General features: G+C 36.3%; 2 protein-coding genes across 2 annotated transcripts; one reads left to right on the top strand and one right to left on the bottom strand.

Moving 5' to 3' along the window:
• Nucleotides 1-682: 682 nt before the first annotated feature.
• LOC109173440 (bifunctional riboflavin kinase/FMN phosphatase-like) lies at nucleotides 683-8,847 on the top strand. Its single transcript, XM_019322669.1, has 11 exons — nucleotides 683-1,050; nucleotides 5,297-5,440; nucleotides 5,986-6,172; nucleotides 6,520-6,650; nucleotides 6,782-6,851; nucleotides 6,945-7,010; nucleotides 7,433-7,587; nucleotides 7,663-7,758; nucleotides 8,073-8,224; nucleotides 8,321-8,404; nucleotides 8,492-8,847. The coding sequence occupies exons 2-11, from the start codon at nucleotides 5,365-5,367 to the stop codon at nucleotides 8,633-8,635; spliced, it is 1,161 nt and encodes a 386-aa protein (XP_019178214.1). The 5' UTR covers nucleotides 683-1,050; nucleotides 5,297-5,364; the 3' UTR covers nucleotides 8,636-8,847.
• A 1,644-nt stretch (nucleotides 8,848-10,491) lies between these two features.
• Nucleotides 10,492-14,018, bottom strand: LOC109173528 (ATP-dependent DNA helicase pif1-like). The gene is made up of 3 exons (XM_019322769.1): nucleotides 13,983-14,018; nucleotides 13,730-13,806; nucleotides 10,492-11,401 (listed from the first exon to the last, which is right to left on the bottom strand). Exons 1-3 carry the CDS (start codon nucleotides 14,016-14,018, stop codon nucleotides 10,492-10,494), a joined length of 1,023 nt encoding a protein of 340 aa, XP_019178314.1.
• Nucleotides 14,019-14,289: the final 271 nt, after the last annotated feature.

Below are 14,289 nucleotides of genomic sequence, written 5' to 3'. Positions count from 1 at the left end.
TTTAAGGAAATATCAATTTTGATCCCACAAGTATTAGCAAAATGACAATTTGGACCATATATTTAATTCCTACCAAATTTCATGTACGATTATTGTTTTAGTATCAATTTTCATCCACGGCTATTATTTTATTGCTAAAATTCATCACGCCGGCCACTTCTCCATTTAAGACATGTCAAAATCTAAAATTTTAAAGGTATTTTCGTCATTTTCAACATAAGATCTCAATTTGAGCATGAATAAAGGGATTTAAGCCCTAAGATCGATCCCAATTCGCAATTGTCCTCCCCATCTTACCTTAATTTGAGGAGGAGAACTGTGAATTAGATCGATACTTAAATCCCTTTATTCATGCTCAAATTGAGATCTTAATTTGAAAATGATAAAAATGTTCTTAATAATTTCATATTTTGGCATGTTTTAAACAAAGGAGTGACCTACATGATGAATTTTGGTGCTAAAACAATAGTCGTAGATAAAAATCAATAGTCATAGATGAAAATTGGTATGAATTAAATATATGGACCAAAACTATCTTTTTACTAATACTCGTGGAACCAAAATTAATATTTGGTCAATTATTTTTTTAAAACACACTTTTAGTTTTCCATTAAAGAATGAAAAATACTATTTATATCCCCAATTTCTCTACTTTCATTCCCCCAAAAAATACCACAGCGCAGCAAAGATAAAGACCAGAAAGACTAAAAACAAGAGGGTAAAAGCCAGGTACACTTGAAAGTAGAGAACCAAAACCCGGATTTAATTGTGCGAAATTAACCAGATTTGAGAGAAGCATGTCCCGGCCGTAATACGGAGGAGAATACTGGATTCGCCTTCTTTCATTCGGGTCAAAATTAGCAAAGCAACACGATTGGAACTGTGTTCTGACGTGATTTCCCTTGCTGGATTGGATTAATTTGATTCTTCCGATTAGCTGATTGCTTTGTTGGCTGGCTGAACAATTAGATTATTCGACGACCGAGGAGTACTTGCTTGCCTCCACCGTCATAGAGGGGTGTAGAAATGGATTAGGTGGCTGGCTGCAAGGTATTGGCTTGTTGGTTTACCACTTGATTCCTTTTCCTAACATGAACTTTCATTTTGTACCACTGCTGAAATTCTTTGTTGACCTTTAAGCATTTCTTGTTATGCATTGCCCCTCTGCTTATTGTTCTTAGTAAATTATAAATAAAATTTGGATGTATTACTGAAACAAGCTTATTTCAACTTTTGGCAACTGGAATACATTTCACAACAGCAAGAATTTAGTATGGTGATACCTATCAACAAACAAAACAAAGTACGGTGATTGATGGGAATGCCAAACAAATGGTCATCCCAAATCATATGTTTTTTATTTTTTTGGGTACAAGATTGTATAGTTTTTGCAGGTTCATCTGGCCATATCTTAAATTTTAGTAAAATAGCCACTTACTGTTGTCATGAATTTCGAATGTGTTTATATTAGTGGAAGTAAGCTTAGCTCAGTGTGTGCTAACTATTGTGTTTTTATTGCTGTAAAGAATGGAAAATCAGTGTAAGCAGTGAATAGGAATGGCAATAAATATACTTTTGAAATCCCCAAAGTATATCTGTTTGAAAATGTTCAGATGTGCATGTTTTTGTTCTCTCATTATTGTTGATTTTATTGTTTCATGTCCACATTGGCTGTGGTTTTAAAAGGGTGAAGAAAAAAATAGGTGAATCTTGACATTTTGTGGTGTTGATTGTGCCCTGCATTTTTGTTGTATACTTCTGCTGTTCTTTCTGCAAGTAGAAAAAAGGTCCTAGCATGTAGTAAAAGTGATAGATCAAGAATGTAATAGGAGTGTCTACTTGTAAAGGTTTAAAACTGATGAAGTAAAAGTTGGTTTAGATTATTCAATTGTGAATGCCTTCATTAATGGAAACTATTCTTCAAATATAAGAACTAGATGCCCTGTGTTGTGCTTGTCTAGTGCAGAGTTTGGAGTGTGGTCTAGTGTGAAGTTTGGGGTGCAAAATTATTAATAGTATTGGGGGCAATATGAGTTAGTGAGTTGTTGTTCAACTTATTTTAGTTTTTTAATGCAAATGCATGTCTTTTGTTTGTGGAAATGAGGTGGAAGCATGCTTCTTTAGTCATCTAATTCCTTTCTTACTTCCATCTATTCTTCTCTCTTATCCTTACAGAGAGGGATACAATATGGTAAAGAGTTATCTCACTATGGTTAAGCTTTGGTCCAATGCTTGTGTAAACTCTGAATATTTTGTCTTCTAGAAATTAGGGTATGGCATTTTTCAGACCAGCATTTTCCATTCCTATTCCTCTGCTGATGTCCTCCATTGTATCCTTCTTTTCTTCTTGGTTGAATAAGAGTGGGGGCACTCTCCGTTGAGAGTTATATGTGGTTTTTCCTAGGACATGTAGGAAGTGTAGACTGGAAGAGATGTGTAAACTTGAAATCTGATTTGGAATCTCATCAGATGTTTATTAGGGTGCGAATAGCTGATGGTAAATTGGTTATGTGAGAATATGGACTGGTACAATCAGAATCAACCTTAATACATTCAGGAGTTCTCAAATATCTGAACTTATCTGAATTTTGAATAGTGAAGTAGGGTGTGCATTGGATCTACTGATTTTTTTTTTTTTTTTTTTAATTTTATTTTATTTTATAAATAATTTAAAATTTTGTTCCTATAGCTTTTGCATCATCTCTCTCCTCTAAACTCTAGTCCTCTTGTCCTTTATTGGTTTTATGCTGCTAAACTTTAAAGATTAATTGCTTTAATTGGAAGGATTTGTGAATGCTTATCTTATGTCTAGGAGTTAGAGCATTGCATAATGCCTGGATTAGTTATGTGAGTTTGGGGTCGAAACGAGATAAAAATATTTAAATTAGTCATCGAACTACAGGCAAAAATGTAATTGGCCATTTAATTTTTTTATTTTTTTTAAAAGTACAATTATGTCTTTGAACTGTCCAAAGTCATGCAATTCAACCAAAATTGGCCTATTTTTCTAGTTATTAACCAAAATTGACATATTTTTCTAGTTATTACTGACTTGACGATCATCATATTAAAAAAATATTTTAAGAAGTATTTTAATAATTTTTAATAAAATAAAAAAGGGAGGGTGGTTTTTTTATATTCCATATTATTTAAAATTATTAAAATAAATTTTTAAAAACAAAATTTTAATAAAATGATCGTCACATCAGTGATAAACTGATAATAAAAAAACAGATATTGCATAATAATTTTAAATAAGGCTCAATTATTAATAAAAAGGGCTCAATTATAATTTTTTTAATTGAATGGCCTAATTATATTTTGCATATAATTTAGTAGCTAATTTGAACATTTTTTGTTACAAAGAATAAAGTCCCATTCATGCTCATTCTCTAGACACCAATTTTATGAGTGCAATAAATCCAAAAGCCCGTTACTGTCTTACTGAGCTCTTTCACCCCTAGTGCTTCGCTTTAAAATCCGAGAGACGAGAATCTCGTCGCAATATGCATACAAATCCCTATGAACGATTGATTTTCTGGGTCCTTTACTTCCTGAACTCTGGAGTCCACTTTGGTTGAAGACTCGCTCAAATTCATTCACCAATCTATCTGGTCTGCCTTTTTAAAATTAATTTACTTGTTTATTATCAGCCATGCTTGATTTCCTGGATTAATTTGGAAAATGTACTCTTAATTATGAAATTTGTGTAGTTTGTTTTTTTTTTTTTTTTTTTTTGAATGCTATTAATTCTATTAGAATGTAGTATTTTGTTGTTCATACATACTTTCTCAACCTACTGAAGCACAAAGAGTCAATGCCCCTGCACTGGGGTTCGAACCTAAGACCTCTCATTTGTGTGTGTGTGTGTGTGTGTGTGTGTGTGTGTGAAAATTCTTTAAAAGAAATCTACTTTTGAGGATTCTGTGTGTGTGTGAAAATTCTTTAAAAGAAATCTACTTTTGAGGATTCTTCTAGTCAAGGTAGTCACGAAGTGTCAAGTGCACAAGCTCGTATTCAAGTTACACTGCTATTCATTGAAATTTGCCACCACTAACTAGTAGTCCCTAGTTCGCCACTCCCTCTGGCACTCTCCCTCCTTGCCCGCTTAATATGTTTTTTTTTTTTTTTAAACACCTTTTCCTCTTAATTTTATGGAGTATATGCCATCAGTTTCTTTGTAAGTTCATATTTTGGGTGTTATTTATAATTTTCAATTTCGTTGGTGTAATTCTTTGAGGGATGCTTTATATTACGGAGTATATTTTTAATCTGTTAACGTTTTCTATTTTCCACCATAGATGAGTTGAAATTGATTGTTAAGGATTTTGCTTTAATTATTCAAATATTTGAGGAACAAATAGAGATGGTTGGGGTTAAATTCTCTCATTGAATTTTCATTTTTAGCTAAAACCATGTTTTGTTTTAAAAACTCATTTTTCTTATTTGTATCATAACTTCATAAGTGATTGGTTTGTGAAAACTTTAATTGTGATTATCCCCATACTTTACTCTGTTCTAGACTCTAGAGATGGCTACTGATTTTGAATAGTGAACTGAAATTACTAGCATGACAAGTAAGAAATTTTTAGCTTCATATCATTCTAAAATCTTGAGGTTAGATCATTTCCAACATTCTTGTTTTTGTAATTTATGTTTTAAGTTTTGTGCTCACTCAAGTGCAAAAGAGGGGTCTCGGATGTGCAGTGTTCAACTATTTTGAATGGGGTGTTGATTGGGGCTGGGGATTCCCTGCAGGGACAGGGATGCGAGGGTGGGGAATAGGGGTCGGGGACGGGAATATGCCGTTCCTCGCCCTGTGACCATCCCTACTCAAATACTCAATTCTCCTTGGTAGTGGACTTCGCATTGTGTATCATGCACTTTGAGGAGTTGATTTTTTTTTTTTTTTATAGAATTTGTTATTCTTGATATTGCTCTTTGCCAAATTTAAAATTTTCCACTTACATATTGGTATTATCAACTAACTTGAATAAGTAAGAATCCCAAACCGCTTAGTGTTTTGGTAGGCAAAGCATTGCTTCACGGCCTGTTAATGATGGCTTCCATCCACTTCTTCACAATGTCTTTTGTGCTTGTTGCAAATAATTCCTAATATTTAAGACCAAATGCTTTGGTGGTATAAATACCTTTATCAATTGCTGATAGCATAAGGCTTCTATGTGTATGCAACAAGGCTTTCCAGTTAGATAGTTAATATTTACTGTTTATGAAGTTGAATTAGGATCTTATGGTATATTTATCAATCAAATCTTGCTTCTTTCTGGTATAACAGGAGGTGATATATATGTTACCTAAAAGAGCACAAGTACCTTGATTTGGGCTTCTTTGACACTCTTCACAATGTCATTGGTGAAACCTTTAAAGAAGCTTGTTTCTTGTGTTATTCTTGATTTGGATGGTACACTTCTAAACACAGGTGATTTGCACTCTTGCTATGTATGTATTGCTTGATAAATGAACAGACTAATTTCTGAGCCAGTAGACTAGAAATCATCCCTTTCCTTTTTAGGCATTTTCGTGATCCAAAATTAAACTGCACCAACCATAAAAGTTAAAAAATTTAAAATAAAATTTATTTCGACCATACAATTTCCTGAACTCTCCTTCAATACCATTACATCTTCATGTGTTATATGTAGTATATTTTTGTCGTACGATGAATGTTCCATTCTACATATTTTTCATCTACATCATTGCATTTTGTGTGGAATGCTTTATGTCAAATGATATAATAATGTGCTTGAAATTCATGTAGGGAGAATTGGTTGACCATTTATTCCTGAGATTTTAAATGATCTACAATGCTAGACCTGAACATCTTTGATCAACTTTGAACATGACTTAGTTATGTAGAACAACCTATCTGAAGTAACATATTCTGTACATGTGAGGTTTTATTTTCTTTTCCTTTTCTTTTGCTTTGTGAATACCAGTTTCAAATTGAACTTAATTTCCTGTCAGATGGCATTGTGAGTGATGTTCTAAAGGTTGCCCTAGTTAATTATGGAAAGCAATGGGATGGCAGAGAAGCTCATAAAATAGTAGGGAAGACACCTGTAGAAGCTGCAGCTGTGGTTGTTGAAGATTATGAGATTCCCTTAACAAAAGAAGAATTTCTTACACAAATTACTCCAATGTTTTCTGAGCGGTAATATATGTTAATGTTCTCTTGTTCTGAATAATGTACAGCCTTTTTTGAAGGTTCCATGTTCTTGGGCATAAAATTTGTCATATTATTAGAAGGTTTCCAATTTCACTTGTCAACACAATTTAATTTTGACCAACATTTTAAAGCTTTTTTTTTTTTTTTTTGGTAATTTTAAGTTATGAATCTTGGGGCGACTAGAACTAAACATATAGTCTCCTAATATCTAATTTTTATTTTCAAAACTTAAAACATAATTCAAAATTTAGTTTTATTTACCAATAAAACAGCAAACAAGATAAGTAAAGTGGGATGGAGGGAGTAATCATTATTTCTAATTCTAATTGTAGGTGGTCCAATATTAAAGCTCTTCCAGGTGCCAATCGATTGATTAATCATCTCAAAAGTCATGGTGTGCTAATGGCCTTGGCTTCTAATTCTCCGAAGTCAAACATAGAGACAAAAATTTCTTATCATCAAGGTAGTTGGCACTCAAACCTATTCTTTTTCTTGTCGGTCTGTCTCATAATTTAGGTAAATATAATGCAAATATGACACATCAAGAATGTTGCATGAAATTGCTTATTTTAGAGTATCATTTACATACTATAGGTTGGAAGGAATCCTTCTCCGCCATTGTTGGAGGTGATGAAGTTACAGCTGGAAAGCCAAATCCTGAAATGTAAGATTGAATATAAAGATCTTTCTTATTCAGATGCTTTACATGATATTCTCTTGTGGTATCCTTATATATTGTGTTCTTCTCTTGTTTAAGTTTTCTTGAAGTGGCTAAAAGACTTGGTGTAAATCCATCCAACTGTCTTGTCATTGAAGATTCATTGTGAGTATTCTATGATTTGTTTTTTTTTTTTTTTTTTTTTTTTTTTTTTTTTTTTTTTTTTTTTTTTTTTTTTTTTTTGTGGATATGAATTTGATGCTAGTTAGGTGATAACCTGGAGTAATATAGCACTTCAATTTTATTTTTTTTATGATGTAATGTTTTCATAGTCAAAAAGTTTATTGCGGTAGCAATTATATCTAATAAAGCATACACTTCAAAAACAGCATCTTACAAAGTACCTGTGCATAATACTAATTAAGATATGACTTGTAGACTTTCAGGTTATGGCTTTGTTCAATATTAATTAATCAACATATATCGTAGTTTTCTTAATTTTATTTGTTGAATCAACAATAGAATTGTGGACTTTATGAACTACCAATAGCTAGACTGATTTCTAAATGGAATGATGCCTATGTCAGGCCTGGTGTTACTGCTGGTAAGGCTGCTGAAATGGAAGTGGTTGTTGTACCATCCCTTCCTAAACAGTCTCATCTATACACTTCGGCTGATGAGGTGATCAATTCACTTCTTGATTTGCATCCGGAAAAGTGGGGCCTGCCTGCATTTCAAGACTGTATGTGTTTCTTACCATTTTATGCATATTAAGTGATGTTTCAGTTTGTCATTTCTGACAATCAAACTTATGCAGGGGTAGAAGGAACTTTACCTATAGAAACTTGGCACATTGGTGGACCTGTCGTTAGAGGATTTGGTCGTGGCTCAAAGGTGCTTGGGATCCCAACAGGTGCCTAAACAAATTTACTAATTTCTGCTGAATCAATACTTGTCCTTTGGATATTAGTAGGATTTCCATAAAAGTTTAGATGCTACTATCTTGTAAACTAGTCGGTAAAATTGCACTTTATGTTCGTTGTTTACGGGCCTTGAAATATCATAGTTGTTGGAGGGGGCATTGAGGATATTGGAGAATCCATTGCTAGATTTCCTTTCTTTTTTATTCATCAGCATCAGTATTAACAAGAAGTTACTTCCTTTCAAAAAAAAAAAAAAAAAAAAAAAACAAGAAGTTACTCTTATCATTTTTACTTATTATTTCAGCCAATTTATCTACAACCGGGTATTCAGACCTCCTTACGGAATATCCATCAGGCGTATATTTCGGGTGGGCTGGATTATCTAATCATGGTATATACAAAATGGTCATGAGCATCGGTTGGAACCCATACTTCAATAACACGGAGAAGACCATAGTGAGTGTGATACATTACATAAAAACAGAACTCTGATCTATACATACCTTTCCTCAGATCAGTTCATAATTATCAAAAAATTTCTTGTTCTTTCAGGAGCCGTGGCTGCTACATGACTTTAGTGAGGATTTCTATGGGGAGGAATTGCATCTTGTAATTGTGGGCTATATACGGCCTGAGGTAGTACACATTAGCCTCTTTTTTGCGCCTTTTATCGTGTTAGTTATGGCAAATCTTGTTTATCGACTACTGCACATGACATTTCAGGCCAACTTTTCATCGCTTGAAAGCTTGATAGCAAAGATTCATGAGGATAGAAGAGTTGCAGAGAATGCCCTTGAGCTTCCTCTATACTCAAAGTACAGAGATGATCCCTACCTGAAGAGTCCTCTACTCCAGAACAATTTATGAATGTACGATAAGCAGAAACTAGTTGTGGGCATTTTTACAAATATAAATCACATTTAAAAAACTGTCCTTTATTTATCAAATTTATAAAAACCATTTTGGTGGTTCTCTATTTTTCAACCATTGTAGTGTAGATTAGGGTCTACCATATGCATTGTGGATCTGGTCTAGATTATATTTATGTAGTTAATGCATTATGTACATTAGTTTATTTACCTATAGCTCATATATTATGAATTTAGAACAAGGGTAGATGTAAGAATATATGTACATAATATATTAATTTGTCTCCGATATAATTTGCAATGATTTGCTGTGATTTACTTTTAGTGGTAGTGTAGTGTTCGAGGGGTTCAATCCATGCAATGAGGGTTTGCAATGGACTTCTTGTGCATACAAGTGTATAGTTTAGTGTTGATTATTTTATACTGTGAAAAGAATGTTTGAATGAGTCGAACATATTTCTTGTACTTTTGAAGATCATAAATAATAAATAATGTGGCTTTTAGACCTTGTGCACCAATGAATGTGGTACCTAAAGTTACGCTTGTTTGTAAAAATTAATATTTGCACCCGTGCGATGCACGGTCATAAATCTAAGAAGTAATACGTAAGGCCTTACCATTAATGGCCTGTTTGGTTCACGGAATAGGCCGGGAATGGCATAGCATTCCCAGTAATAGGCCTATTCCGTTGTTTGGTAACCATTTCTATTACCAGGAATAATATTCCTGGTAAAAGCCTATTACCTCAAATAAGGTAATAGCTATTACTAGGGTCCCCCCTGGTATTAGCCTATTACTGAACGCTCAGGAATAGATTTTAGAATCTATTTCCTTTTTTACCCCTTTCTTTAACCTAATTTTTGTTCCTATATATAAATTTATCCTATTTCACCACCGTCGTCACCACCACCATTACCACTGCCACCACTGCCGTCGCCACCACCACCATCACCACTGCCACCACCGCCGTCGCCACCACCAACGCCACAACCGTCGCCGCCCCTACCGCCACCGCCGCCACCAGAACTGCCACCCAGCAACACCACCGCCACCACCACCACCGCCACAACTGTCGCCGCCCCACCACCACTGCCACAACCGTCACCGTCGCCACCACCACCGCCACCCCCACCCCCACCACTGCCACCGCCACCGCCACCACCACCACTACCACTCTAGCACCACCACCATCACCGCCACCATCGCCACCACCGCCGCCACCACCACCACCACCCAGCAACACCACCGACACCACCACCACCACCACCACCGCCACAACTGTCGCCGTCCCCACCACCACTGCCACAACCGTCATCGTCGCCGCCCCCACCACCACCACCATCGCCACCACCGCCACCGCCGTCGCCACCAGAACTGCCACCCAGCAGCACCACCGCCACCCCCACCCCCGCCACAACTGTCGCCGCCCCACCACCACTGCCACAACCATCACCGTCGCCACCACCACCGCTACCACCGCCACCACTGCCACCACCGTTGCCACAACAACCACCACTGCCACAACCGTCACCGTCACCACCACCACCGCCACTACTACCCCAGCACCACCACCGCCACCACCATCGCCGCCACCACCACCACCATTGCTACCATCACATATTTTTATAAGGGTATTTATGTCTTAAAACATATTTCATTTCTATTCCTTAAATCAACCAAACACTGTAATATAATTCCTAAAATCTATTCCTTCATCGAACCAAACAATAGAATACAATTCCTATTCTATTCCTTGCCTATTCCATTCCTTATGGAATAGCATTCCTATTACCTCAAAATTCATTCCGTGAACCAAACATGTTGTAAATGTAATAGTATGAACTGTGATTTTTATTACACATTATTGAAAACTTCCTTATATACGACATTTGTAGTCGTATTTTTGGATTGTACATTTTCGTCAAAAATCAACATTTTTAATCCGCTAGGATTACTAAACCTTGACACGGCTACATACAGTTGTCCGTGATTAAAAACTGGCATCTTCAAAAATAAACCGACGTTTGATAATGTTTGACCCTGGCTTTTGTTTATTGTCATGGCATATGACAACATTAGCGGAAATTGTTTTCTTTGAAACTTAAAAGGCAATCTTGGATCTGATGGTGTTAAGGACATCCTTGGTATTAAAACCTTTGTACCAGCAGTTGTTCCGGTCAATATTTGCGCTTCTAAAACGTGTGTAGCCAACTTTGAAATGATCATTCTTGTACCATTGCACAACCTCAATGAGTGATCAATATTTCTCAAGAGTATAACGGGTGATCCAATTTTTAAAGTCAATGAGTGATTTGGCACTCCAGAACATCGTAATCCATTTAAAAACTCCGGCGTGTGTAGATCAGCAATCATGTCAACGTTGGAATCCGATTTGCATACCGAATCACAACTGAGATATGTCATTCCTTCGGCAGTATTAAATTCATTCATGTATTCATTGATGTTATCTACCACGTCCAAAGTTGGTGCCAAAATTGCACAGTCTTTTAGATATTTGACATCTCGATTTTCATTACGAAACCCCGGAAATATCCTATCAACAATTGTAGAAATAGGATCCTCCACCGACTTGAGTAAGAATTTTTCTGGAATGTTGATCTCACATTCTCCATCCAATGAATCACCAATAGTTCTGTCACCTATATTAGCAATCCACTTTGCATATTCTTCAATCTCTTGAACTCCAGACTCTGACTGCAATGCCCTAAGCCGTAGATTCTTTGTAAGCCTAACTACTTTACAGCTTCTCCACAAATAGCTGGTTGACTTTCAATATTTCTATCGAGCCGATAAATGAACCTGCATACGAACTTTCCAATCATCAAATTTATCAAGTGAGAATAATAAATTTTGAGCTAAATCCTTATTCATTTTCACGTGGGAAAAGAATAATATAATCCAATCACACACTGGTAAAATGGATCTGTCTAGCAGTCAGAAACAAGGTTGACCCAATTAGGCAATCTTGCTTTGAATCAAATTGACCCAAATAGACAGCCTGCTCTGATACCAATTGTTGGTATCAGTTAAAGACAACTTTCTGACTCGGATAGGCACCTGCTCTGATACCAATTGTTGGTCCCAAAGGGGTGTGGTAAAAGTCTAGAGGGGTGGGGGGGGGGGGGTGAATAGACTTTCAAACTTTTCGCGAATGCAACAATTGCTAAGGCAACAGAGATATCAAAACTCTTAACTAGATTATTAGAGTCTTGTACGCAGCAGAAAAATTAAATACGAGTTGTGTGATTGTGTAAAGTGTATTCTCGTGATAGCAGTAAGTAAATAAAACAGTAAATGACACAAGGCAATTTATAGTGGTTCGCGAGGTGATGTAATCCTCCTACTCCACTTGCTCTTATCATCCAAGAGCAATTCACTATATCCACCACTTCTTGGTTCCTAGATACAATGAATTTTCATGATCTAGTGCTTTGATCACTAAGCCCACACTAATCACGCCCAGTGCCTCCGACACTGCTGCTTCGGATTTCACAGCTCCGTGCTACTTTCCAGGATTTCAGAGCTCCGTGCTACTTTCCCCCCGTCTTCCACGATCCGGTCGACGTATCCCGTGATCTGGTGCTTTGATCACCAAGCCCACACCAATCACGCCCAGTGTTCTCCAACACTGCTGTTTCGGATCTCACAGCTCCGTGTGACAATCCAGGATTTCACAACTCCGTGCTACTTTACCCCCGTCTTCGACGATCCCGTGAACTAGTGTTTTAATCACAAAGCCCACACTAATCACGTCCAGTGTTCTCCAACACTGTTGATTCACTTGTTTGTAGAAAAACAAGTTTCACTGGCTTCCAACTTTGAGACTTCTTTAATAGATCTTCAATGTGCAGTAAGTCTCTCAATGATGATGAATTAAACACTCTTGAATATTTTCTCTTTGAGCTCTCTGAGTGTTTTTCTCACTTTGAATATATTCTCACTTTTGAGTATAGCACTTGTTCATATATGCAGTTCGTTTCTTGTGTTGGAAGTTCATTCATCTGCTTCATTCTTCATCCTTTTATAGCTGGTTTTGAGAAGTTATCCGTTGGAAAAAGACAATCTCAAATTTGAATTGTAGATCTCAAATTTGAATTCCAAATCTCAAATTTGAATTCTTGTAGCCTTTTTGCAGAAGATCTGTAGCTTTTTCAGAGGATCATATTAAGAATAATATCTCTCTGTTATTTCGGCAGTTGCTCTGTATGTGGTCCATGTGAAGAAACTTAAAATATTTCTGTTGTAGATCTGTCTTCACGTGAAGGCTCTTAAAATAATTCTGATGTAGATCTTGCGCCTTCTGGCTCTTAAAATAATTCTGATGTAGATCTTGCGCCTTCTGGGACTTTCATCTTCTGTGTATTTTATTCTCTCTGTATGGCTACTGATGAAGTGTTTCGGCCAATCTTTGACTTTGACTTGTGAACTGCATCTCTAACTTCATACTTCATATCTTCATATTGACTTGACTTATGAAGACTTTGACTTTGCAAACCGGGAAGCTCTTACTATATATAGCTTTATGAGACTTCATATCTCTAACTACTTTATTCCATTTAATTGATTGATTTCGAAACTTCTGATCCTGGAACTGATTTAAGGCTTCCTTATAATCATTATAAGAAGAGAGTTTCGAACCTGAAACCTTTCGGTTTATACACCAAACTTCCATCCATCTCGGCTGTACGGATTATTGGTAAATATAACATTCCTCTGATGTACTTCTTTCTTTCCATAGATGCTTGAGCTTCAAGATAACTTCATGAAATTTGCGGTTGCTTCTCGTTTCTTCCGTATGAGATTCATCAGTATAACTTTCTTCTTTGAGTTGGGCGTGTGGGCTATTTTAGTATATATATCATACGCATACATCTTCTTCTTCGTATTTTTCCCTTTCTTCATATTTGTTAATTGTCTTTTTGTGGTCTATGACACGCCTAGACTTAACAAATAAAATTGGGGATTCTAAAATACAATTTAGCATATCAAACTATTACAATATATTCCTAACACGGGGGTTGGCAACGGACCTTGCCATGATCCACCGCTCAACGAGGCTTGACCAACGGACCTTGCCATGGTCCGTTGGCTAGCTCCGTTGGATGTTCTGGTGCACCTTCTGTGTGCACCAGACAACTTCTTCATCACCTGCAAACATTTTCAGGCAAGTCCAACACATCCAAAACATTATCAACACATCATAAACAAGTAATAGATCACTTCCTAGCTCAAACACAACAAGAATCTACCATTTCTACTCATTTCTATTCAAGAATCTAGGCTTCACAGAGCCAAAAATAAAGAGGGAGTCCATGGGATTATACCTTTGTAGATTCCTCATATTTGTTGGGATTCCACATTCTTCCTGTAATTTTGCATTTTCTCATCTTAGATAATTCGATAGATCTAGATGACTGAAACAGATTGCTGATTGATCCAATTAGGTTAATCAGTAACTATGTAATGAGAGAGAACGATAGTCACAAATAGAAATAAAGACACAGAGTGTTTTTTACCCAGTTCGATACAGTGTGTATCTACGTCTGGGGGACGATCACATAGGCGTCCAATCCACTAACTCATAATCCAATGTACAAAGGTAGATATACAATAATCTTACCCAAGTGCCCC

This window comes from Ipomoea nil, unplaced genomic scaffold (assembly GCF_001879475.1).
Source record: "Ipomoea nil cultivar Tokyo-kokei standard unplaced genomic scaffold, Asagao_1.1 scaffold0482, whole genome shotgun sequence".
In the NCBI taxonomy this organism is placed as follows: domain Eukaryota; kingdom Viridiplantae; phylum Streptophyta; class Magnoliopsida; order Solanales; family Convolvulaceae; genus Ipomoea; species Ipomoea nil.
Note: the sequence above shows the minus strand (reverse complement) of the source record. Positions and strands in the feature narration are given on the sequence as shown.

What these genes read in the sequence shown, in the direction of transcription:
- LOC109173440 (XM_019322669.1), top strand. Translation starts at nt 5,365, where the DNA reads ATGTCATTGGTGAAACCTTTAAAGAAGCTTGTTTCTTGTGTTATTCTT. An exon ending in CTTGTCATTGAAGATTCATT is followed by an intron (nt 7,011 to 7,432) that starts GTGAGTATTCTA and finishes TGCCTATGTCAG; the next exon opens with GCCTGGTGTTACTGCTGGTA. An exon ending in GGTGCTTGGGATCCCAACAG is followed by an intron (nt 7,759 to 8,072) that starts GTGCCTAAACAA and finishes TTATTATTTCAG; the next exon opens with CCAATTTATCTACAACCGGG.
- LOC109173528 (XM_019322769.1), bottom strand. Translation starts at nt 14,018, where the DNA reads ATGTGGAATCCCAACAAATATGAGGAATCTACAAAG. An exon ending in AATATGAGGAATCTACAAAG is followed by an intron (nt 13,807 to 13,982) that starts GTATAATCCCAT and finishes AAATGTTTGCAG; the next exon opens with GTGATGAAGAAGTTGTCTGG. An exon ending in AGCCAACGGACCATGGCAAG is followed by an intron (nt 11,402 to 13,729) that starts GTCCGTTGGTCA and finishes TTTGTGGAGAAG; the next exon opens with CTGTAAAGTAGTTAGGCTTA.